The sequence below is a fragment of the Stenella coeruleoalba genome (genome assembly GCF_951394435.1).
Source record: "Stenella coeruleoalba genome assembly, chromosome: 15".
Lineage (NCBI taxonomy): Eukaryota > Metazoa > Chordata > Mammalia > Artiodactyla > Delphinidae > Stenella > Stenella coeruleoalba.
Window position 1 is genome coordinate 52,831,699 of NC_137161.1, and position 24,739 is coordinate 52,856,437.

Here is a 24,739-nt window from a genome sequence, read left to right on the forward strand (position 1 = left end):
CTGGTCCCGTTCCAGCAGCGCACCTCTCCAGGGCAGAGTCACTGTGACCATCTCACAAAGACCCTTAAAGTCCATGTGGTCCCGTGGTTTTCTAATTCTTAGAGTGCTCTGGAGTTTTCCTACTTTTTGAGGTTTTTTTTTAATAACTAAGATAAAAGAGCAATAGAAATGAAGTACTTATTTTAATAGGAATTTATTACCGGTTTTATATATTGAGGATCTGTGAAAGTTTTACTCAGAAAAGGGTTCAACGGTGGGGACACTTTTTTCAATAACTGACTGAGCCCACTTGCCTTCACAAGTCAGATGAGGGGCAGGGGCAGAGCCAGCCAGAACCTGCGGGCCCAGCTGCCTGCCCACCCCCAGTAGCCTCAACCCCAGTGGCTCTGTCTTGCTTAAGGGAGTGAGGGTACCTCCCTGCAGGGTGGGATGACCCTGAGCTCTAGCTGGGGGTCTCCAGCTTGCAGACCCTGTGGGTGGATGCATGGTGTGGAGGCGGGTTACATATTATCAGTAAGGTGGCCTGACAGTCATGAAGCCAACTTCCTGGTGCAGTCACAGCTGGAATCCTAGGGCTCATCCACACTGGGCTCTGGCGGGTTTAATTAGGGACTGAGATAGCAGTGTTGTTCCTGGATAGTCGGTGCACCGACACCCTGAGGACTCAACCCCCCACCCTCTTTCCCTCGCAAAAGGAAGCCAGGCAAGAGAGCAGAGGCCTCGGGCAGGGGAGTGAAAGGGCCGATTTAATGAGAAACTATAAACTGAGACCAGCCACGATTCACAGTGACAGGAGGCCATGCAGTGGCAGTGCGAGACCAGGAGAGGGGCGGCAGCAGGATACAGTGGTCCACGTGAGCAAGTTCACAGACAAACCATTCAGGAAATAGACAGTGTGGGCTCAGGCCCAGGGCAGGGCTGGTGTCCACCAGGGCACTTGTGCCACTTGTGGCTGCTCCTTTCTCGTCCCCAGCCTGTCCCCCGTCCAGTGCTGCAGCTGCTCCTGCTGCAGTGCCCGCTGTTGGAGCGAGCACAGTGACAGGTGACAGCAAGCCAGCCAGGGCAAAGGGCGCAGCACTTACTGGGAAGAGGATCCGTGGAGAGTGCACTGCAGATCTGAGTGTGCCTGCAAGGAGGCCCCTCCTCTCTGTCACCTCTAGTCCCAGCTGGGACACACCCCACAGAGGTTGTGCCCACATGCAGCAAGGACGTGGTATACACTGATGGGCTAGGCTCCTGGGCATTCCTTCTGGCCCTAGCAAAGACCAGGGTTCACAGAGGTGTGGCTGGAAAGGGAGCTGGGCAGGGGCCAGAGGAGAGTCCCTTCTTGGCAAGCTAGTGCCCAATCTCTTACCCCATGGCCTGTAGGTGTGCCAATGTCCACATTATCCCAGGTGGCATCTGGGCACTGTTAAGAGTTCCTGAGTTCTGAGGGCCAGAGTCATTCCTTCTGACCATCATACCTGCCTCTAGCACTCCAAAAACAAACTCAGGCCTGCCTGGGTCCATCCCCCACTCTCAGCCCAGCAGATCAGAAATGACTGTGGCTACAGGCTAGGCCCCAGTGCAGGCCCCAGGTCTAGGGAACCAGCCACTGCTCTGGCTGCTTTTGGTCCCAGGAAGACCCAGGACCGAACCTGTACCTGGTTCAGAAATGCAGGAAGAGACCCCAGCAGGGAGACCATGTGAGATCATTCCCTGCTTATCTTTCTGATCACAAACACCAAGCAAACCAGCAGCACACAAGCTCAGTGCCATCCCCCTGCCACTTGCTGACCCTTGGCCTAAAATCCAACAGAATTTTTGCCAAAAGAGTCAGATGCTCAGGGAAGGGCAAGGTGAAGAGGACAAGACTTCCAGGGGACGGACTGGTGGAACAGCTTCCACCCCCAAGTGGGAGCAGGGAAGCGAGCCACTGAGCGCGGGGAGCAAAGCACAGGGGGCCAGACTGACAGTGGGGAGTCCAGTCCCGGCTCCGTTAGCAGAGGCGCTTGTACGTGTAGATGTAGGCTTTGCAGCTGGGGCACGTGTGCGTCACATCCTTGAAGTCGTTGATGAGGCAGGGGATCAAGCAGCAGCCCAGGTCACACCTGAATCGGAGATGGGGAGAGACAGGGAGGCCTGAAGAAAAGGCGCCGAGGGCCGGGGCCTACTCCAGCGTGGTGGTGGGTGGGCTCAGCCTCCCCACCCAGCAAGCGCTATACCACCTACCCCATGAAGCAGCAGAAGAAGCCCAGCACGAAGTTCATCAGGCCAATCTCGTAGGAGATCTTGGTGGTGATGGCCTGCTGGCAGTGGGGACACACCGTCTGCACGGGCGCACCCTCAAAGATCTCTCCCTGCAGCACTGTCACTGTGGTAGCAGCCCCTGAAGGGACCAGGACCGTGGCCGTATGGCCCCCAGGGCCAGGGTAAGGCCCTGGCGGGTAGGGCCCTGGTGGGTAGTAGCCCATGGGTGGATGGGGGCCTGGAGGAGGGTAGAAACCTGGAATGACACAGAAGATGGAGCAAAGACAGATCACTGCCTTGCCACCTGCCCCATGTGAGAGGTGAGCACAAAGCCCTGAGGCCCCCAGCACCCAAGGACATAGGGTGAAGCCTTGGGGACCAGGCCCTGGGCCAAAGTAACCATCGACATTCTCCCAACCTTTCCTGCTCCCTGTCCCATGGGGACCAAGACAGAGAAGCTACTTGGCCCAGCCAGATAGGGCAGAGAGCTGGGAACAAGGTCTAACCTCTCCTCAATCTTAGCTTGATGCGTTGGCTCCCTTGCGTCTGACACACAGGGGACTGAGCTGTGCTCAAGGACCTTGACCACAGGAGGGAAAACCTTGTCTCTCATCAGCCTCTCCTCCCCACCAGCATCAGGTCTTGCACTGTGGTGCCAGGGGCCAGCCCACCTGACCAGGGCCCGATTCTCCAGCCTGTGTAGTCTCTCTGAAGAGCTGCTGGGTGAGCAGGATCCCAGGCCTCCACCATGGACTCAGGTTCCTGGCAGCACCTCCCGGAGCCAGCCCTCCCCTGGCAGGGCCCGGGACACCTCTGGCCCACAGAACCTGCACCATGTTCTAGGGCACCTTCCCATGTCCACGTCCAGACCCACGATCAGCCCCCCACCCTTAAACACCCACACAGACAGACTACCCGCCCGCAGCAAAGGCTGGCTGGCAACCCAGGTGACATGCTGAGTGCTGGGCTAAGCGGATTCCTTTCCAGCTTACCTGGAGGCATGTAGGTGCTGTCTGCATTCACATGTGGGGGGATGAAGCTAGGCTGGGGCATTGGGTGACCCGGCGGCTCATAGGGTGGGGGGCCAATGTCTGCAGGGGGCAGTGACATGCCCGGTGGGGGCTGCATCACAGCTGGGGAGGTGCGGCCTGGACAGAGAGTGACACAGAGAGACAGGGAGAGGAAGCTCAGACGGCTCCAGCCATCAGCGGATGGCTGCTCCAGGCACCAGCTCCTAGCAGCTGGAAAGGGCAGGAGACAGCAATCAAGCGCTGAACCTACCTGGGGTGGGTGGAGCTCCACTTTTCTCCTCCAGAAGGGGGGCTGTGGGGCCCCCAGGGTAAGGAGGGGGCGGCTCATTCGACATCTTTGCTGCTTCTCCTGGACCCTGGAGGACAAACTGAGATGCAAAGTATGCTCCCATCCCGCCCCCCTCAGCCCCCCACTGCCAGTCAGGCACTGGTCTGTGATGAGGGGCTGCAGCACAAGGTGTGTGGTCATCCTCAGAGGCGCCCCTGCTGAGCCCAAGCACACAGGACCTCCTGTGGCTCCTGCAGGTATCCCCTGCCCCGGGGCTCAGATCACCTTTCACTCCCCTCCCCATAAATCTCCACACTTGTGATGGGCTGGGACCAATTCCTTCGAGAGAGCAGACTGGGCTCCCTGTAGGCCCTGGAGATGCCCCACCATTGCGTAGGTAACCCAGCCCAGAGCCACCATCCTCCAACCTCCAGAAACTACCAGCTTCAGGGGTCACCCACACTTCCTTTGTGAAAGCCAGACAGTGGGGTGGCCCTGGGAAGGGGACAGAACCCAGCAGCTTGGGAACCTAATCTAGGGCTTCTCACAGGGCAGTCTGGTCACTGGTCCTCTCCTCCCCTCCAACTTAGGGAGCACCATGCTGGCCTCCACGCCAGGGCACTGTGGCCTGCTTGTGGGAGGGGGTCTGGGAGAGTTTTTACCTCCAATCCCAGGTACTCAGAGGAGATAGGCAGGTGAGGCTCCTTCTACTGCCGGCCTGGGCAGACACACAGGGTTCTGGGGAGCTGTTTCAGGGGGAGAACAGGTAGCGCCCTCAGCAGCGGCTGCCCTGGGCACCTGGCCCCACGCAGCCACACTCCCTCGGCACTGTATGTCTGGTGTCTCCCCCGCTGCCCAGCTCAGCGCCGTCCTGTGTCCCTACCCACTCCTCAGCCCCCCCTTCCCTTCCCCACAGCTGCTGTCTCCTCAGGGCCACAGCCAGTCCTCTGTCCACTCCCCACCAGGCCCAGAGCAGCCCCCTCATGTCCACATGCCCTGTGGGAAGGAATCAGAACCAAGGGCTTCTCCCCACAGCAGCAGCGCTGTTTTGGGCGGAGAGTGGATGGGGCGAGAAGGAAGGAGGTAGTGTTGGTCATTTCCTTCACAAGGTCCACTGAGCACCTGCTGCCGGGTACTGGGGGAGAAGCAGGGGAAGCAGGCCATCCTCCCGCCCCTGAGTCTGTATTCTGTGTCCTTTAGTAAGACACTTCCTCCACTCTATTCAGCAGCATAAAAGGCTAAAAATTAGTAGCATTTTAAAGTGAGACTCATATTTTTAAACTGATATAATATGAACTAGAAAAAAAAACAGTATAAAAAATATATACAGTGAAAGCAAGTCTCCTAGTATAGCTCCCTCCTAGAGCCCATCAGTGTTAAGTTCAGAACGATGTGGGGATGGAGGGCCCCAAACAATCCTGCCAGGGGAGAGGGAGCCTGGAGTCAGTAAGTTTAAATATTAAATTTAACACATTAGTGGCAGGGCCAGAGGAACTGAGTCCAAGCAACAAAAGTGAAAAAAGATACAACTGATTTCATCAAAATTTAAAACTTGTGCTTCTAAGGATACCATCAAGAAAGTGGGAAGACAACCCACACAGTGGAGGAAAATTTTTACAAATAATGTATCTTTTCAGGGACCTGTACCATTTAGAATATATAAAGAACTCTTCTAATTCATTAACAAAAAAGATAACCCAATTTTTTTAAATGGGCAAAAGGATCTGAACATACATTTCTCCAAAGATAAACAAATGCCCAATAAGCACATGAAAAGAACCTGAACATTGTTAGCCAAAAGGAAAATGCAAATCCAAACTACAAGGTACCATTTCCTACCCACCAGGATGGCTAAAATGAAAAGGACAATAACAAGTATCATGTAGAGAAACTGGAACCCCCCACATTGCTGGTGTAGCCGCTCTGGAAAACAGTCTGGCAGTTCTTCAAAAGGTTAAAATAGAGTTACCACATGACCCAGCAATTCTGCTCCTAGGTATATACCCAAAAGAATTGAAAACTCATGTCCATACAAAAACTAGTACAAGAATGTTCATAGCAGAATTATTCATAACAGCTAAAAAGTGTAAACAACTCAGGTGTCCGTCAACTGATAAATGGATAAACTGGATATAAATATATATATATATATATTTCCACACAGAATATTAATTCAACCATGAAAAGAGATGAAGTACTGACACAGCTACAACCTGGATGACCCTTGAAAACATTATGCTCAGTGAAAGAAGCCAGACATAAAGGACCACATATTATATGATTCCGTACATAAAATGTCTGGAACAGGTAAATCCATAGGGGCAGAAAGCAGATTCGTGGTTTCCAGGGGTTTGGGGGGCTGGCCATAGAACAGCAATTACAGAGTTCCTTTAGGGATGATGAAAATATTGTAAAACTGTAATGATGGTTGCACAATTCTGTGAATATACTAAAAACCACTGAATTGCACACAATTATTTAAAATATTTTAATTTTTTGGCCACGCCCTGCGGCATGCGGAATCTTAGCTCCCTGACCAGGGATTGAACCTGTGCCCCCTGCATTGGAAGCACGAAGTCTTAACCACTGGACAACCAGGGAAGTCCCCGAATTGCACGCTTTAAATGGGGAAATCGTATGGTATGTGGATTATTGTATGTCAATAAAACCTATTAAACTGAAAGAAAACAAAATTGCCCAACCTTATCACCCTAATGCAGCCAGTCTCTGCATGTCCCTGCCAGTCTGTATGTATAGGCACCTATATTTTTATATAGTTGCCATTGTGACAAAGTTTTAAATCCTTTTAACATTGTGTCACATATATTTACTCCATCTTGCAAGACTCCATGACCATAGATTTTAATATTTCCAAAAATGGGCCTATCACTGTTTACATGACGAATCCCTATTAAAGCATTTAGAATGCTCCTTATTTCATAAAAAACTGGAACACCTTTGGCTAATGCTCTTTCCCTTTCTTGGGATTATTTCCTTGGGCTAAACCTGTCAGAAGTGAGATTATTAGGTCAAAGGGTATGGACATTTTATGCCTTCTGTGAAGGATGATGCTGATTTACAGTGCAAACTCTGAATACTACTGTTATTATGATTTGTAATGTTAAGATGACACTTGGTTATGTTTACTTCTTTGATCACTAAGAGGGAGGACATCTTCCCAAATGCTTATCAATTATATGCCAGCTCTTGTGAGTTGCTGCTTATAATTATCCCGTGAAGACATGGAGGCCAAGGAAAGACAGGACCTGTCTGAGGTCCCATGGCTTATTAGAGGCTGAGCCAAGCCTAGGACCCTGGTGTGACTCTTCCACCCCCACCTGCAGGTGACTCCTCATAGCACAGGGTCAAGAACAGTAAACAGCAGAGCCTCTAGAGGACGTCACAGAAGGTCCCTGTCCAGGGGCACTGGCTGTGCATGCTGGGCCTGAGGTCCCTTGCCCAGGCCACTGCCAGTGGCCACAGCCACCCCGATGGGAGAAAAAGGCAGCTTTCCTTAAGGGGCTTGACTCGAGTCTGCAGAAAACTCTAATATGCTGAGTCTGTTAGAACCTGGGCGGGCACCTGCTGCAAACTGCCATGCTCCGCCCATCAGGGATGCCTGTGGGGGTGGCTTACCAGGAAACTGGCGGGTCCTGGGTCGCTAAGCAGGCCGGGAAGAGCTGCACTGTGCTTGGCAAGGCACTTGAGCACCTTTGGGTTTAAGAGGGAGGAACTAGCCCCTCCATGTCTGGGGAGCAGGCACACACACACACTTCAGAGGATGCAGGAGTGGCCTGCCTTGTCACCAAAATCTCTGGATCTAATTCCATCATCTCCTAGAGCGCAAGAATTCACTCTGGAATCCCACCATCATAATGATGGCATAAGCCCTGCACACAGGGCAGAGGCCTCCCCTGGTGTCCAGCAGAACCTAGAGCAGGCACTGCTGCAGGACACTCATTACACTCCAGGCCCTGACCACACCACGGCCCAGCTGCTCCTGTCTCCTCCCCTCCCCTCCACACCCACACCCACGATGCAGCTGCCTTCCTGAACTGTGGCAGAGACTGGGGGGCAGGCCCCTCCAATACGAAAGAGAGGTTTCTGAAAAATGGCTCATGAAGATTTCAGGAATTCAAACCCCAGTTCCCCTAGTGCTTCCCAATATAAAATCAAATGTGTGTGTTCCCACAAAACTGCATTGTCCAAGGTGTAATCAAAAACCTCAAGAATGCAATAATCTTAAAAAAAAAAAAGGCACATGTCCAAAAGAACAGTTTTCCAATAAAAACGCACACTGCTCAAGTTAAACTACAAGTGCAAGCGTGGAATCTGATATCACAGCCCCGGCAACTTCACTGTTGGGCAGGTGCTGGAGCGTCCGTTAAAAGAGGCTCAGGAAGGGCAGCAAGTTCCCAACAGAGGAGAGGGAGGCCCATGGTCCTGGGAGCTTGATGAAGCCAACGTGCAGCCCCTGAACCCCAAGACAGGCCTCTCAGCCTCCTGTTTAGATATTGTAGCTACAGACTGTGAAGAAACAGAGTTGTCTGAAAGCCGTCACGAGTCTATCATAAACCAAACAGGAGCTCCCAGGGGGCCCAGAGGACGTTACACAGCACACCCCTTTATGCCCTCTGGACTTGGTGGATGCAGAGGTATTACCCAGTCATAGTACTGATAAAATACAGATTCTCTGAGAAGAGAGCTAGAGATCCAGCTGACCGCTTAGCAGCTGGTCAGCCAAGGCGCTGACCCCAGCAGCAAGTGGGTGTAAGGTGCAGAGCAGGGCGCCCAAGACCTGGGAGCTGACTCTACTCTGCCACAAGCTTCATGGATTTCCTATTTAAGGAGGCTTAAATTCCTGCTTACCTGATTTCTGGCAGTTTTGGGGATGCTGGGGAATTTCCACTTCACCCTGGATGAAAGCGAAGTGCCGCTGCCCCAGCCCTGACGGCTCCTACTTTAGAAGCCACCGGCCTTGGGAGACAGAGCACTTTCGAAAAGCTTAAGTCTGGGCTGGAACTAAGCAGGAGCTGGAAATGTGTGCACGGCAGAGGCTGGATTCCTAGGGCACCTGTCACGGGGCCCCCAAGATGGAACTGACAAAGGAGATCAGTGTCCCCTCCACTGCATTTTCAGGTTGAGGCCTAGCCTGAAAGGAATGTCCTGACTACGGCCACAGGGCAGGGAGGCAGCGTGGGGCGCGTGGCTGGCAAGCTGAGAAGGCGCTGTTGGGACTCTGATCCACGCCGTGAGCCCACAGCTTCCTCAGGAGCCGAGGACGGACCAAGGGACAAGGGGGTGTCCAGAAGCTCTGGGACCATCATCCCCTACATGGGAGAGAGGAGAGGGAGGGCCTGCCTGCACCCTGTTCCACCAGGGGATGGAATGGGGCCACTTAAAAGCCACATCTGGCCTCTGCCCCCACAACCAACACAGCCTAGCACCCCCTGTGCTCTTATGTAGGAGGGAATTATTCCGGTCACCCTAAAGTGAGATGAAGCCTGTCTCCACGTCTGTCTGTCTGTCTTTGGACCCACTCCCTGCTGCAATCTCATGTCACCTTCCCCAGAGCAGCAGGCACTGGGCCTCTGGGGTAGGACACAGGGCCGGGCACTTTCTGCAAAGCCAGGTCTCCCCATGTCCCCTAGTGGAGTTAAAAGCACAAGACCTCCCGGCCCTGGGAAACAGCTCTGGTGTTCTGCTCTGCTCCCAGCTACTCACTGTGCCCTGTGGAGAGCGCTGCTGTTGATCCAGGGCCAGAGCCTGGCCAACTGGCAGCAGCCTGAGGTGGCCCAGGTGGCTCCCCGGGGGAGCTGGGAGGGCCTGGGCCCGGGGCCAGCAGGATACACCCCTCACTGGCTCAGCCGCTGCTGCAAACTCCATTCTGCAGTCAGTCTAAGCTGTCCTGCACACCACCATGGGGGTGCCAACCCTGTCCCCAGTCCCCCCACCCCAGACAGTCTCTGCTGAGGAAACATACCCACACTGCCTTCTGGAGGAGGACTGGGAGGGCAGTGTGGAGCTGAGACGCATCTGTACATGAGTGCAGGTTCCTGGAGGACTGAGGACAGATGTGGGGGACGAGACAGAGATGAAGGGAGAGGACGCACCCAGAAGAAGGACTTTCTGACATCAGTTTTCCCTCAGGGTCTGCTAGAGCAGCGGTTCTCAAACTTTTTGGTCTCACAACCCCTTTACACTCAATTATTGAGGACTCCAAAAAGATTGTGTGAGTTATATATATCAATACTTACCTTACTAGAAATAAAAAATAAGGAATTGTTAAAAGTATTTATTCATTAAAAAGATTAACTTATTACATGTTAACATAAATAAAATTTTAAAATAACTACTTTCCAAAACAAATTTAATAAGAAGATGGACATTGTTTTACATTTTTGCAAACCCTTTAGAAGTCTGGCTTATCGTTAAAAAGTCTACAAATAACAAATGCTAGAGAGGATGTGGAGAAAAGGGAGCCCTCCTACACTGCTGGTGGGAATGTAAACTGGTGCAGCCACTATGGAAAATAATACGGAGGTTCCTCAAAAAACAAAAAATAGAGCTGCCATATGATCCAGCAATTCCATTCCTGGTATGTACCTGGACAAAACTATAATTCAAAACAATACATGCACGCCTATGTTCATAGCACTATTCACAACAGCCAAGACATGGAAACAACCTAAATGTCCATCAGCAGATGAATGGATAAAGAAGATGTGGTACATATACACAATGGAATATTACTCAGCCATAAAAAAGAATGAGGGACTTCCCTGGTGGCGCAGTGGTTAAGAACCTGCCTGCCAATGCAGGGTACACAGGTTTGAGCCCTGGTCCGGGAAGATCGCACATGCCACGGAGCAACTAAGCCCGCGTGCCACAACTACTGAGCCTGCGCTCTAGAGCCTGCAAGCCACAACTACTGAGCCCACGTGCCACACTACTGAAGCCTGCACACCTAGAGCTTGTGCTCTGCAAGAAGAGAAGCCACCACAATGAGAAGCCCATGCACCGCAATGAAGAGTAGTCCCCACTCGCCACAACTAGAGAAAGCCTGTGCACAGCAATGAAGTCCCAATGCAGCCAAAAATAAATAAAATTTTTTAAAAAATGAAAATAATGCCATTTGCAGCAACATGGAGGGACCTAGAGATTATCATACTAAGTCAAATAGAAAGACAAACACTATATGATATCAATTATATGTGGAACCTAAAATATGACACAAATGAACTTACCTATGAAACACAGACTCATAGACATAGAGAACACTTGTGGTTGCCAAGCAGGGTGGGGGTGGGGGTGGGGAGGGAAGGACTGAGTTTGGGATTAGCAGATGCAAACTATTATATAAAGGATGGATCAACAACAAGGTCCTGCTGTATGGCATGGGGAACTATATTCAATATCCTGTCATAAACCATAATAGAAAAGAATATGAAAAAGAATTAATATATATGTATAACTGAAACTGTTGTATAGCAGAAATTAACACAACATTGTAAATCAACTATACTTCAATAAAATAAAAAAGTCTGGCTTAAGAGAAGGCAGCTAGATGCTCATATCTTCTTCTCCATCCAATCTGTTGTGATGTTTTGGTTAAAGTATGAGAAAATCCAGCCTCCCACAGTAAGTAGCTGGAAAAGGGAAAGGTATCTGAATAGTCTTCTCAGCTAATTGTGGATATTCTTCAACACTACACCCAAACCTGACAGGTGGTAGTAGCTTCTTAAAGGTTAGTTGCAATATGGAATCTGAATCTTTAACAACAAATTTTTCCTATTATATTGAAAATCATTGGGCTACCTTGTATTTGGAATGGATCTTTTACACATGCCCCGTTTTATAACAGCATGCATGGGTCATTTGGAAAATAATGGTCCACGATTATGATATGAGCCCTGATTATGTAGATCTAGCAATGTTAACACATCTCATTGTAAGATACGCCTCCCTCCAAAAAATCACATTGTTACTATCACCACCAACCCCATCAGAAAAGTCTTTAACTACTGGGAAGCTGTCAACCTCACGGTGGCAGATACAAGTTTTCCAAAATTCTGACATTTTCACTTGAAAGCTCAAATTTTATCATTGAAAACAGTAACAAATTTATCATTGGCAACTTATACAAAAATAAAAGGTCAGTTGTTTTCCTTGAATTAGCAGGCTCACTTTGTTCACTTTCAAGAAAATGTCTGCTAAATCCCTAAGTCTGAATAACCATAGTCTGTGTGTCAGTTGTTGTTTTAAATAAATATGGAGCTCCATGAAAACGCTAGTTCAGCTCACAGCTCAAACAGCTGCACACATGCTTCCCCTTGAGGTCTCCAGCATGCTTCATGTGCGTCCTTTCATCACAACACAAAACATTAAAAAAATGTGTACTCAAGGGTCCAGATAATAAACTCAATAATTTTTACTGCTTTTTCTTAAATGAAACTGGCGTGAACACAACCACAACAATGACTAGCACAGCTGGGTGCCACGCCTCGAGCAGAGCTAAGTCCTGCTACTGTTGCACGGCCAATGCTAATGCCAACATAGTGAAAAAGGCAATATAACCAATAACGTCTTGGTGTCCTTATAAACATAGTTCTGACCTTCAGCCCCTGGAAGGTCTCAGGAAGCCTCCAGGAGACTGCACGTCACCTTTTGAGAGCTGCCGGGCTAGAGGAACCCCCACGCCGGTAAGAGGGTACCTGCAGGCAGAGCAGGGTCAGGGCCAGAGGGACCAAGAGTCCCAGGACCGAGAGTGGACTGCGCTGGTGAGTCTCTGAGCTGGCTGTTTGTCACACTGAGGCCCCCACCCCAGGAACATGCTTGCTGCAACGTGCAAGGCTTTAAGGAGGCATCAGACTAGTTCAGACTCAGCTCCACCACTTTCCAGCTGTGTGACCTCACTGAGCCTCAGTTTCTTGTTTGTAAATGGAGATAATCATGCCTACCTCTCAGGGTTGGAGCTAGTTTTATAATAAACAGCATAATAAGCAAAACACCCAGAGCAGTAGCTTGAGACCGAGCACACAAGAACACTGAATAAATGGCACCTGCTATTGTGGTCAATTATTGTGAACAACTTCCAATGGGAAGGAAAACAAAACAGGCACTGATGCCTCTGCTATGGCAGCTTCTGCTCCCACAGGAGCGGGGATCCTGGTGTGCATTCCCCCAGGATCCCGGGGTACTCGTAGTCAAGCCCAGCCTGAGCGGCTCAGCCCAGAAGAGGTCACTGTGGCATGGCCAAGTGGCGGCCAACTGCTCTGTGAGCCCCTAAGACAAGTTCTGGAAAGGAAGCGATACCAGCAATCATTCTAAAGGGCCATCGCTCCTTCCAGGCGACTGCCCTGGAGCTCCATGGGCTACAATGCCCCGGGAAGGGCACTCTGCCCAGACCCTGGCATCCACCCGAGACCCTAGTGGCAGCAACTGCAGGGCCGAGTTTCCCACAGCCGGGCTGGCATGCCCACTGCCTCCCGCCAGAGGAACTCACCCCCCACCCTCCAGCAGCCATTGCACCAGGATGCCAGCTGGCCTCAGAGGGGCTCCTCTGTCCCCAGGAGGCAGGTTCCAGGCGTCTGGCCAGAGGGGGCTTTGGGCTTTGCTGGGGAAACTGAAAGGCAGCTTTCCGCCTTGCCCACAGCCTTGCATCTGCTGAACCAAGGAGGCGCCCACTGCTCCGCGAAGGGTGGAGGCCCGGGGTGAAAGCCAAGTGCCCTGGGGGGGGGTCCCCTAGGGCCCACCCAGAGGATGGGGGAAGGGGAGCACACTCAGCCCCTGCTGAGCAAGGGGGCCTGGCCCACATCGTCCACACCCCGCCTGCCCACTGTAGAGGCTGCGTGGACCATGAAGGACCAGGCAACATGAGGCGTCCCTGTGGCTGGGGGCTTATTCACCAGGGATGGCCACTGACTCCCTGGGCGACGCCACGTACCGTCCTGTTCTCCCAAGTTCCCAGGGGTGGGCTTAAGGACAGTCTGTTTGGTGGCCACTTAACAGAGGCCCTTGGAGGGGGACGGCACTTCCTCTGGGAATAACCAACCATCTGTTGGTGCTGATCATTGTGTAGCACCTACTTTGCGCTGGGCACAGGCTGGGAAGTGTCAGGGAGTGAGCGGCTCGGTCCCTGCCTTCCAGAAGCTCACAACTGAGTGGGGGAGACAGGAGTCAGATACACACCAGAAACACCAAACCTAAGTACACAGTGAAACCAGTGGTGTACAAGAAAGTACGGAAAGATCAGACCCATTCCGGGGGTCAGGGAGCAACTCTCCAAGTAAGCCAGGGGGAGGTGGTGGGGTCAATGAGACTAGCAGGCAAAGGAGAGGACGGGACAGTGGCAGGACAGTGAGTCACAAGGCCTCAGGAAGGAGGCTGCGCCTGGTGTGGGTGGCCAGACAGCAGCCTGGAGCCATCGAGCCTCGGGACTGTTTCAGAGGCACGAGGCGCAGGGGCTGCCCTGCAGCGCACAGACCTCAGATCCCCACAGAGGACCTGGGCCAGTAGGCAGGATAAGGACCTCAGGCCACGCAGCCCACGCAGCCCACAGCAGCACCCCGGCCCTTCTCCTCTGAGCAGCCACCCCCCACCCCATGCACCACCCCCTCAACTCAGCCTTCAGGAACAAAGACACTGACTTCCTTTCTAGACCGGCAGTAAAATTTGAAGAGCGCCACCGATGGATTGTATGACCCTATATAATCTCTCCACGCCTCAGTTTCCCCACCTGGACCACAGAACTCCATTTTTATTCACGGCAGCAGTATCTTTGCTAAGATGTAGGACAGTCATGTGACCATGTGGCTAAGTTCTGGCGAATGAGTCACAGTAGAGTGACATATGTTCTTGTTGGAAGGTGCTAAAAGGGAGCCACCTCGGCAGGGAGATGGAGCCCATGTCCTCAGGCCCTCCTCCTGCCTGCTGCCAGGAAGATGGATGTGACAGCCCTAGCAGCCATGCTTGACCACGAGGTGACCTTGGGAATGGAAGCCATGCTAAGGACAACTGAAGGTGCCCAGGCCCTGGATGACCATGGAGATACCATTCCAGCACTGAATGGACCACTTCTCTCACCTATCTTGTAGTGAGAGAGAAACAAACTAACTTGTTTTCCCTGGGGTTACTGTGAGTTTCCTAGTAAATGCAGCCAGACCTCAATATCAAAGAGAAACAGAGAAGTTAGTTTTCCAGTAATTCTCAAATCCAAGGTAGCCAGAATCTACTTGTGATTGGTAAATTTCCAGTTAGTTATTAACAAGAAAGGAAAACAAGTACCATTAAAAATAAATAGTGCTCCTTGGGCCTGAAGGTATGTAAACAAGTGGTCCATCATTGAAAAGCTCCCATTAGGACTTCCCCATGCCTTGGCTTCCTCTAGCTCACAATGCCTTGCAGAGCAGGCCCATAGGAGGCCAAGTTCAGCCCTGGCAGACTGGAAATCCTGAACTCAGCCCCTTTTCCATTGTCCTTAAAGATGCAGGCAGGACAAGAGAGACAATCCCTCCCTCAGATAGCATCACTGGTGGCTGCAAACCATTTATTTTAACGCTCGAACCTGGGTGTATCTGATGCCTTGGGAATTCTAAACACTTCAAAACAAGCTAAAGACATGGAAAGGACCAGAAAGTAGATCTGGTTCTCCCATCTGGCTGCTCTCCTCCCACCCAGCCCTACACTCTTCTCCCTGATGAGTATCATGGCTCAACAGAGCTGATACATCAGCCTAAGCCAATGGCCCCAAATACCACAGCCTACGCCCTTCCCCAGGGAGGCTTGAGTCCTGATGTCACAGGCCAAGCAGGAAGGGCAGACTCCTCACCTGCTGGCACCCAGGCACTAGGTCCCACCCATCTGGCCACCTAATGTTCCAGAGTCTCAGTTTTCTCATCTGTGAAATGGCAGCAGCCGTCCTTGACCCACCGAGTTGTGATGAGGCGTAAATGAGGTCATGGATGAAGAGCTCAGAGCCTGTCACATAGTGTTCAATAAGCACAAATCATGGTTTGCATAAATACAAATAGCTGTATTTATGGAGACGCAAGCAGAGTGTGGGAAAAGGAAGTATACAATAAAACAGAAAAGAGAATACATTGGTTGCTCTTAATCAGAAGCAAAATCAAAAGGCAGACAGGACTCAAAGAATGGTTCTAAGCTAAAAAGTAGTAAGGCTTCTAGGAACTGTGATGATGATGAAAATCATAAATGCACAATTTACATCATGCTGAATTCTGGTCAGAGCCGTGGCAAACCACTCTGACTCCCCGTGACAGAGGCAAGGGCACCTGGGCCACAGCAGAGTGGGTTCATGCAACTCTTCTGGAGGACAATCTCACTCCTGTACATTCTTTTTAACACATTAATTCCATTTCGAGGCATTTGTCCTAGAAATAAACGAACACATGAGCAAAGGTTCACATGTAAAAATGTTTCTGTAGATCAACGTTTTGATGTTCAACCAAAGGAACTAGTTACCCATCTGGTTAACCTATACCATGTAACTATATTCACTCCCTCAAAATGATGTGGATCTACCTTTATTGACATAGGAAGATGGACTTGATAGAGCACCACGTAGCATGTACAGTGCGATCCCTTCTCAGAGAGACGTGTGTATTTACATGTAGATTACACACCAAATGTTAAGGGTGGTTTTTTCTGGATAGTGAGATTTTGGATGATTTGTTTACACACACACACATACACACACACACATATAGAGAAACTTTTTATTTCTGTGTAGTTTCTAGTTTTTATAGGGTAGGCAGCTCCTTTGGTTGGTTCCTTCCTCAAAATGCTCACTATAAGTGTGTTATATTTATGTATATTCCTCCTCAGTCCAGAAAAGGTGTCTCTGACCATAATCTAGTTCTGTCTGTAGGGAAAGAAATGCTCCAAGGAGCAAACCCAAGGACTGGGCTGTTCCCCTCTCATGAGTTGGAGTGGTCTTTGCTTCAGTTTTGTAGTAATTTGGTAACACAAGTCAGTTCTCTATACCAAGTCACTTCCCAGTGCTCCAGTAAAATTGAGGGTCTAGACCTGTGAAGCTGGAACATAAACGCCATCCGAGGTAGTTCTAGCCCCAGAGACCCTGCCTGGAGAGCCAGCAGGAAGTCACCTGGCAGAGGAGGCAGGTGAGAAAATCCCAACAGACACATGACAGAACTGAGACTGACAGCATCACAGGGCTTGACCGAGGTCACTAGCTGGAGCTGGCGCTGGGAACACAGGTATCCTCCTGCCCTCTGAGCCGCCTCCCAGGCAGGACCAAGCTCAGGAGCTTGGATTCTGCATGTTTTACCGTTGACACAGAAGAAGGAAGTACAGACAGGAGGGGGATGAGGAGCAAAGGGCAGAAAACAGATGCAGCTGCAACCACAAGTGGATAAACAAGTCATCTGCACCTGCTGGACAGGCAGGGCTTGGTAACCAGAAGGCTGACTAATTTTAGAAATGCAATGAATCTAAAGAACTATCCCTTAGGCAATCAAAGTGGAACCCTGAAAAGAAAAAGTCCTTAACTCTGCCTTTGTTGAGCTGACACAAAATGGAAGGCAGCTATGCTCACCACTACACCACCTACGCGAGCTGACACAAATGGACAGTCTTTGGATCGACTCTACTTTAACTGGTTATCTGAGATCAAGATACACCATCTTGATCCAGGAAAAAGCTCTAGGGCCTTAAGTGCAGCCAAGCCACGTGGCCACTACAAGTCCCCATTCAGCTGTAAGAGTCTTATTTTGGACACAAAGGCCTGCTGGCCTTGCTGGCCCAGGAGAGGAACTCAGCCTGCAGCTGAGCCTTGCCCAAGTCCCCCCATTCCGTTGGGGGTGGGGGAACCGCTATGCTCCCAAGAGAATGGCTTTGCCTTTCTGCCCTCATGAACTCCGAGTCCCGTAGGTACTGCTCATTTTCCGTGAGCACAAGGAGGGAGCGCCTCTGCATCATTTAAGTCCCTCCTGTTGCAGGCAGTGTCTCAATTCTTTTACACTAAGCACTGCTGGGTGAAGAACAGCAGCTGCAGTCAGTCCAACGTGGCACGCTTCTAGAGGTCACTTGGATGGAATCAGTGAAAAGAAAGAAGCCCAAAGCCAGCAGACACCTAGCAGACCAGTAATTATTCCTGGGGTAGGACCTCACAATTGCAATGCTTAGATGTGCCGTAAACACCCTGTGAAGGGGCACACGGTAAGAAGCTGCATACAGAACTGACGAAAAAACCCAAGAACACACAACAGCACAGGGATACTCTCCAGCGGAAACGCCCCTACGTGTAGCAAGGGGCACTCACACAACTGGCACTGACAATCCAGAGGAGCTAGCGTCCAGGACAAGGACACGATGTCCACAAAGGTGAAGGGGAAGAGCCGGAAAAGTGCCCTGGGAAACCTGAGTGGGGAACAAATCTAATCAGCATGTGAAATTACACTCCATGAAACAGTATATGGAAGTTGAACTAAATTCATATCACTCTAAATGGACATCTGACCCAAAGAGCTGGCTTGTGCCATTTGGGACAGAATTATTTTGGATCTTCTCTTTGAGGAAATGAGAGCTCACGCTGTATCTGGGGTTGCCTTATTTTCGGCCATGTGCGTATTTCTCTATGTTTCGTACATCTAGAGGCCACCTTTCAGGCCACAAGTGTCTCTAGTGATCACCAAGTCCAAGGTCTCAGCTGACATACGTTTGGTCTTCAGACATTACTAAGCACCCATGAAGGCAGGCCTGGGCGCGGTGCTGCATTTAACAGTGGGCAAGATGGCCGCGCCTGCCCTCCAGCAGCTCCCTGACGGGGAGCCTGGCCCAGCTGCTCAGACAAGAGTCGAGTCTCAAACCAGTGCTCCTTCCCACTGCAGCTGGCTCAGCCCCATCTCTTATCTCACACATTTTCCAAAATGTTTCTCAAAATTTTGCTTAAGCAGAATCTTGAACACCCAACAAAGTGCTTCACACAGTGGAATTCCATTGTGTGAGCATACATGGATTTCACTGCACCCAGGACAAAAGGAGAAACAAGTGAAGTGAGCTGACCAGTCCCTCCCTTTCTCCTGGAACAGAAGGAGGGCTCCTGCATGCCTCCCCTGGTGCCACCCAAGGCCTCCACAGGGCACCAGGACCGGAGGCCTCTGCCCTGCTGGCTGACTGCAGTCCTGACCACTGCACATTCACTAGGGAATTCAACTCTACGCAGATCTGTGTTCCCCACTCCAGGGAGGATGGAGCACACACAGACCACGGGCCCTATACCTCAAGGCTTTACCAGCCAGTAGAGAGATGGGACAGCTGAAGGGCAGACACATACATGATTTTATTCAACACACAAACAGCCAGCACGCATCTAGGCCCTGAAGATGGGGGAAACAGTTTTCATGTCACAATCCAGTGGGAGAGGGGCTGTAAAACACAGAAACTAGTAAAATACATTGTATGTCAGCTAGTGAGGCGTACCACGGAGGAAGGAGGAGCAGGGAAGCAAGGGCTTCTCTGAGTGGGGAACCTTCAGGCAAAAACAGGACGGAGGTGAGGCGAGAGCCACGAGCCATGTACACGGCTGGGGAAAGGCCCTGGGGAAGTGCAGTTCCGCGCAGAGGCCTGGAGCATGTCCACACGCCCGTGGCTGGGCAGGCAGCTGGGCAGAGTTGGGGCAGGAGTGAGATGGAGGGCTTCCCGTGCTGTGCCTAGGCACTAACGTGGGTCCCCAAGAGTCCTGAACCCTACAGTGCTTGGCCCCCACCTCCGGCGGGCACAGGTTCTTTTTGGCCAGTGTGACTGGGACCACAGAGAAATGGGCCCCCGTGTGGCCCCCATACTCCCCAGGCAAAGCAGGTAGACAGGTGACCCGAGCTCACCTAAGCTTGCCTCCATGGGGACAGAAACCGAGGCCTGCCCCGAGTGCCAGAGCTGAGAAGTGGTCACGTGAGCAACACAGAATTCCTCTAGCTCTGGGATTAGCCAATTTTATTCAGCAGAGCCATCACTACCCAAGTTTGTTTGCTTATTCTTTCTTTCAAGTGACTACCTGTTTGAAAAGACTTGATTCCTGACTCTTTAATTCAGCCAACATTTCATAGGCCCTCTATAGAGGCCACTCACCTCCCTGGTCCCTGCCCTCAGGCAGCTGCAGATCCAGCTGGAAAGCCAGCTCACACTTGAAAAAATTTTGCAGAAGATACTCAGCAAAACCCAAATGAGAATATGTGACAGCAGGTGCTCCAGGTGAGAGAGGGGGCGGTCTGTGGGTGGGGGCCCTGGGAAGGCTTCAGGGACCAGGTGGGCCCTAGGTAGGCCCTGCAAGGAGGTGGGCAGGGGTTCCAGGACTGGAGCAAGAGTCACTAGGAGAAAGGGGGAAAGAACTGTGGTCAAAGGCCCAGCCTCCCCAGGCAGACTGGCAGCTCCCAGAGGGCAGGGGTGGTGTTTGGGGCCAGTCTCTCCACAGCCCCAGGCAATACATCAAATATCAGCTGACCAGTTGGATGATAACACAGCCTGGCTGATACTCCCTGGCAGGAGCTCTGTCCCCCAGCCCACAGGCCCTGCTTCAGTTAGCAGTACCCCTGTCCCCAAGATGGACGTCTGAGAGATGTTCCAGAATTGTCTCTGCCCCTTAAAACCTGACCTGTCAGCAAGCCTTGCGAATGCCATGGTTCCCAAAGCTCTCAGAACTCATCTACTGGTCAAGGTTCAAGGTCAAGGTTTACTGGTCAAGGTTCAAGGGGAAAAGTCTGGACTTGGCCGTGTGTTCCAGATCTCTCTACCCAAGAGTGTAATTCGCCCTTTCCCAAACAAACCAAATCCCGCCCCAACCAAAGAACCTTTCCACCGACCCTTCCTTCAGCCTCCAAACCCTCTTTCCAGAAGATGGAGCCTCTCCTGTAATTCCCTGTGGTGGGGATCCTCTGTCCCTCACTCTTGTCACCCCACTGGAGAACACTGGGACTCTCCCCCTCATTTTCCTGGGACCCAGCTCAGTCCCTGGCACAGGTGTGTTGAATAAGCAGGTCGGTGAGGGAAGGCTTCCCATGCTGCCCCTAACCCGCAGCCACTGGCCCAGAGCACAGCCTCAGCCGAGCAGCAGTGTGCGGGCTTCCCGATGAGAGTGCCAAAAATCCAGACAAGAAGAGAAACCCTTTCTTGAGTCACTGTCGAGTCCAGGGAGCAGTTTGCACAAGGGGGCCGGGGGAGCCCCCATTTCCCTTCAACCCTGCTGTCTCAGGAGAGCTGGGTTTGGGGCTCTGCTCTGCCATTATTTGGCAACCCTGGACACGTCATTTGGTATTCTGGCTGCTTCCTCAGCCGTGAGACTCAGAGGTGCCTGAGCTGCATCTGCAGAGCTGACACTGCATGCAATGACAAAACACAGGTGAGAGTTCTGTCCAGTGGGAACAAAGCACATACAAAAGGCACACACTGCAGACAAAACTTCATTCCCTGCTGTTTCCCCAACTTGTAAGACTATTGCTCTTAATGTTAATTAGAACTGTGACAACCGTTTCACGTCTTCCTGAAGTAATAACAGGTTAGAATTCTCCTCAAGCTCCACCCAGGGAGACCCTTCCGCCATTCCCTACCTACTTCCACCTTTCCTGGCCTCTGTTTCTCCTTGAAGGAAAAGCACAGACACTGAAACAGATCTGAGTTTTAGACTGAATCAACACTTATTGAACACATTATGTATCCAGCACCTTCACAATTTTTACTGGACACCTCCTCGTGGTAAGAATTGATGGTCTGGATCACCCAGCGGACAGACCACGCAGGAGCTCACAGCACCCACAGATCAGGAGTACCAAAAAGGTGATGAGAAATGTTTTCTAGAAAAATGATCAAACATTACCAAAAACACATCACAACTGCTTTCATGGAAAGAATCAGAACGTCATTGGCCTTCCTTACCCTGCACTGCATGGTTTCGTGCTGTCTTCTGTCTAATATTAGGGGCCCCTAATCTTCTCAGTGCTTACAGCAGAGACAGACCTTCATCTGGGTGTTGCTCCTCACCTACCACAGATGCAGCAATTGAGGGTCTGGAAGGGCAAATGACTTGTCACACAGCTTGGAAGCGACAAAAAGGCCTCTAGCGTGGTCTGCAGGGCCCTCTCAGGGTGAGAGGCTCTGCCTGCCACAGGTCCCAGGCCAGGTGCCCCCTGTCCCCTGCAGCACTAAGTTGCATTGCAGCCTCTACCACCTCCAGGGGAGATGTGTCTGGGAGAGTCCTGACTATGCAGAGAAGAGAGAACGAAGACCTTTGTGGGATCCTAGAAACTGGCACATTTCCATTCTGTGCACTGCACTTCCAAGTCCCTTTGTGGGGCACAATAAGCCTCATGCCACCACTGCCAGCCTGGCTCTCCTCCTCTCTCCTCCCCACTAAGGGCCGAGCTCCCACTGCATGCTGCTTTCTCACTGGCACAACTGCCTTCCTCCTTGTAAGGGTAGAGACATCAATATAAGATGCCATGACTTTAACTGCCACACTTCCCTGACTGTGTCCTATATGAGTACAAATACGTTCGTGCCCTTTGAATAGTGTTTCTGAAAGTGGAGACGAATTTTCACAGGACCTGTCTCTTCGCTCCCTTTCAGACCACTGAAGAGGGTCAGGGTTGGTATCTCTGGCTATGGAATAAAGTACCTGGGCCCAAGGGACTCAGAGCTTGTTCACTGGGCTACGAAGCCCTGTGCCCCTAGGGCTTTAGAAAACACACCAAACCAGCAGATTCAAACCGGGAAAGCTTATAGTGTAAAGAGGAGGAATGGCTTGCAAGCTGACGACTTACATCAGTCCCTGCCAACACAATATGTGGGGCGACCTGGCCATCGGGACACATCCCATCAGTTCCCCCTCAAAACAATTTTGTTCCCTGAAGTATCATTCTATGTCACACAGTCCATGTTTTTGCTCTTAGGGTGATTCTAGAACCATGGCCTGCTGTTTTCAAATCTTTGCAAGAGCACATATAAAGCTCTTTCTTGGTTCCAGAGGCCCATCCTATAGAAAAACCTCCAAAGTCCTCAGCTCCTCAGGGATGAGAGACAGAGAGAATGACTCTCAAATATACAGTCAGTTAAAAAACAAGAATTCTAAGACTAATTAATAATATGCATGTTTAACTATTTAGGGGGGGATAGACCGATATCTGCAACTTACTCTGACACACATAAAAACAAAATAATCAGATGGACTGCTGGATGGTTAGATTTGTGATAAAGTACAATAAAATGTTGGACTTTCCAGGTGGCATTCACTGTAGAATTTCTTCAACTTTCCTGTACGTTTGAAACTTTTCATAATTAAACGTTTGGCAGAGGGCAAGGCAGAGCTGGCGTGCCTCTCCCCACCAGACTCTTAGATCAGCCCTGAGGGAAGAAACAAAGCACGGAGGAGCAAGGTCACACTTGCTAGGCACTGCCCTGCCCAGCAGCCCACAGGACACACACGAAACTGGTATAAACGCTATGCTCGTCTTCCATCCTCCTCACACTAAGACCAAGGTTCTCAACCCCAAATGAGCCCGAGAATTATCTGTGGAACTTATTAAGTAAACTCCTGGGGCACATCTCATAACTGCTACATCTGAACCTCTGGGGGTGGGTCCCTGGAATCGGCCCTTTTAACGAGGGCCCCGATGTCTCTGATGCAGAGGATCTTAGGCCCATACTGGAGAAACTTATAGCCTCTTGCTCCTTACCTGACACCTGTTGAAAGGCCTCCTGGGAACATTTAGAGGAAAGCAAAAACACGCATACCCTTAAATAAGTCAAGTGCCCAAACCCGGGCTCGCATGACGCCGTGAGTTCAACTACACCAAAGTCCTCGATGGTATGAGGTTGGGCCCAAAGATAGGCCAGGTCACTGCCTCCACCCCCGGCACCGGCGTGTGCGGTCAAGAGCGGGCGCAGAGATTTACAGATGTAGGCAAACCAGGGCGGGCGGGGGAGGGAGAGCCGCGCGGGGCCCGCCTGGCCTGCCAAGGTCACCACGGAGCTCAGCAGAAGCTTCTTTGTCGCCGGGACCCTCCTCCCGACCCCCCCCCTCCTTGAGGAAACAGCCCCTGCGGAAAACCGGGGATGGTACTTCCCCAACCTTCCCTGCAGAGGATGTGGGAGGCGTGATAGCGGGATCCGAGGAGCGGACCGTCAGCCCTCGGGGCACCGAGCACGCCGCCTGCCGAAGCCTGGCTAAGCTGTCACCGCAGCCCCGCGGGTGGCCGGCCAACCCAGCGACGGTACGACGTCAAAACCCCAAGGCTGCTCTGGATCGCATCAGCATCCTGGGAGGAGGCGACCGGCCCGCTGCGCCGCCCCCGTGGTCCCTTTACCTCGAGAAGCCAGCAGCCCAAGGCCGAGCGAACGCCGAGACAGCCCGGGTCCAAGCGCTCGGAGGACAAGACCCTCAGCCCCGCGGGGCTTTGCGCGCACACCACCGCCCCCCGTCCGCCCAAACGCCTCTGGGAGATGTAGTCCGTCCGGGTGCCCGAAACGCGCTCCGCGGGCCAGCGGGACCACAGCGCCCGGCGTGCACCGCGCGGGCGCCGCAGGCGGGGGCAGGGAGGGGACTGCGCGGTGCAAGGTCTCACCAGTCCCCGCATTGGCCGCGAGTACCCAGCCCTGCTCCCAGGAGTCTCCGCGGGAAGCCGTCTAGAATGGTCGAGGCGACTCACCGTCGCCGCGGCGGCCGCGGCGGCCGCAGCAGCAAGAACAGCCGCCTCCGCAGCTCGCAGTGGCGCGTCTGTCAGAAGGAGGCGGGTAGACTTTGGAGCAGGGTCGAGGCCCGTGGCGTCACAGCGAGGGGTGGAACCATGCGGTCAGAGGAGGGGCCATGAGGTCAGTGCAGGGGCGGGGCCTCGAGGCGGCACGTGACTAGCCCTGGTGACTTAACGAGAGCGGGAGCCCTTCGGCCCACGCGAGGCACGTGACAGGGCGTGGGGTCTTTGTCAGGTGAGGGAGCAATCAAGGGAGGCCCTGCTAGGTCTCCCTCCCGGCTCGCCAGACCCCGGGTATCCACCAGAGCTAGGCGCACCTTTCTTCCTTTCAGGCGCATTTGTTCGTTTATTCCACAAATATCTGTTGGGTTTAGGCGCTGGACATTATGTGGACATGACCAGGTGGAAAGATTTTAGTTGCCTGATGTGGCGGTTCCAAGCAGAGCTTAAATGAGACAACACTCCGCCTTTTCCTTTCAGCTCTCATACTGTTA

At 51.9% G+C, this 24,739-nt stretch overlaps 1 protein-coding gene across 4 annotated transcripts; it reads right to left on the reverse strand.

Annotated features, from left to right (window-relative positions):
• Positions 1–171: 171 nt before the first annotated feature.
• Positions 172–24,334, reverse strand: CDIP1 (cell death inducing p53 target 1). Of its 4 annotated transcripts, XM_079945060.1 has the most exons (6): positions 24,204–24,262; positions 4,191–4,274; positions 3,511–3,616; positions 3,222–3,377; positions 2,212–2,485; positions 172–2,090 (listed from the first exon to the last, which is right to left on the reverse strand). In XM_079945060.1, the coding sequence occupies exons 3-6, from the start codon at positions 3,593–3,595 to the stop codon at positions 1,979–1,981; spliced, it is 627 nt and encodes a 208-aa protein (XP_079801186.1). In that variant the 5' UTR covers positions 3,596–3,616; positions 4,191–4,274; positions 24,204–24,262; the 3' UTR covers positions 172–1,978. The 4 variants fall into 4 exon arrangements, with proteins under 4 accessions (XP_079801186.1, XP_079801183.1, XP_079801184.1 ...); XM_079945057.1 differs by lacking the exon at positions 4,191–4,274 and having other exon boundaries at positions 23,862–24,334; XM_079945058.1 differs by lacking the exon at positions 4,191–4,274 and having other exon boundaries at positions 24,204–24,310.
• Between the last annotated feature and the right edge of the window lie 405 nt (positions 24,335–24,739).

Coding starts and splice junctions, on each gene's coding strand:
- CDIP1 (XM_079945057.1), bottom strand. CDS start 24,131: ATGCGGGGACTGGTGAGACCTTGCACCGCGCAGTCCCCTCCCTGCCCC. Junction 2,486..3,221: donor CAGCACCTACATGCCTCCAG/GTAAGCTGGAAA, acceptor GTGTCATTCCAG/GTTTCTACCCTCCTCCAGGC. Junction 2,091..2,211: donor TTCTTCTGCTGCTTCATGGG/GTAGGTGGTATA, acceptor TCTCCGATTCAG/GTGTGACCTGGGCTGCTGCT.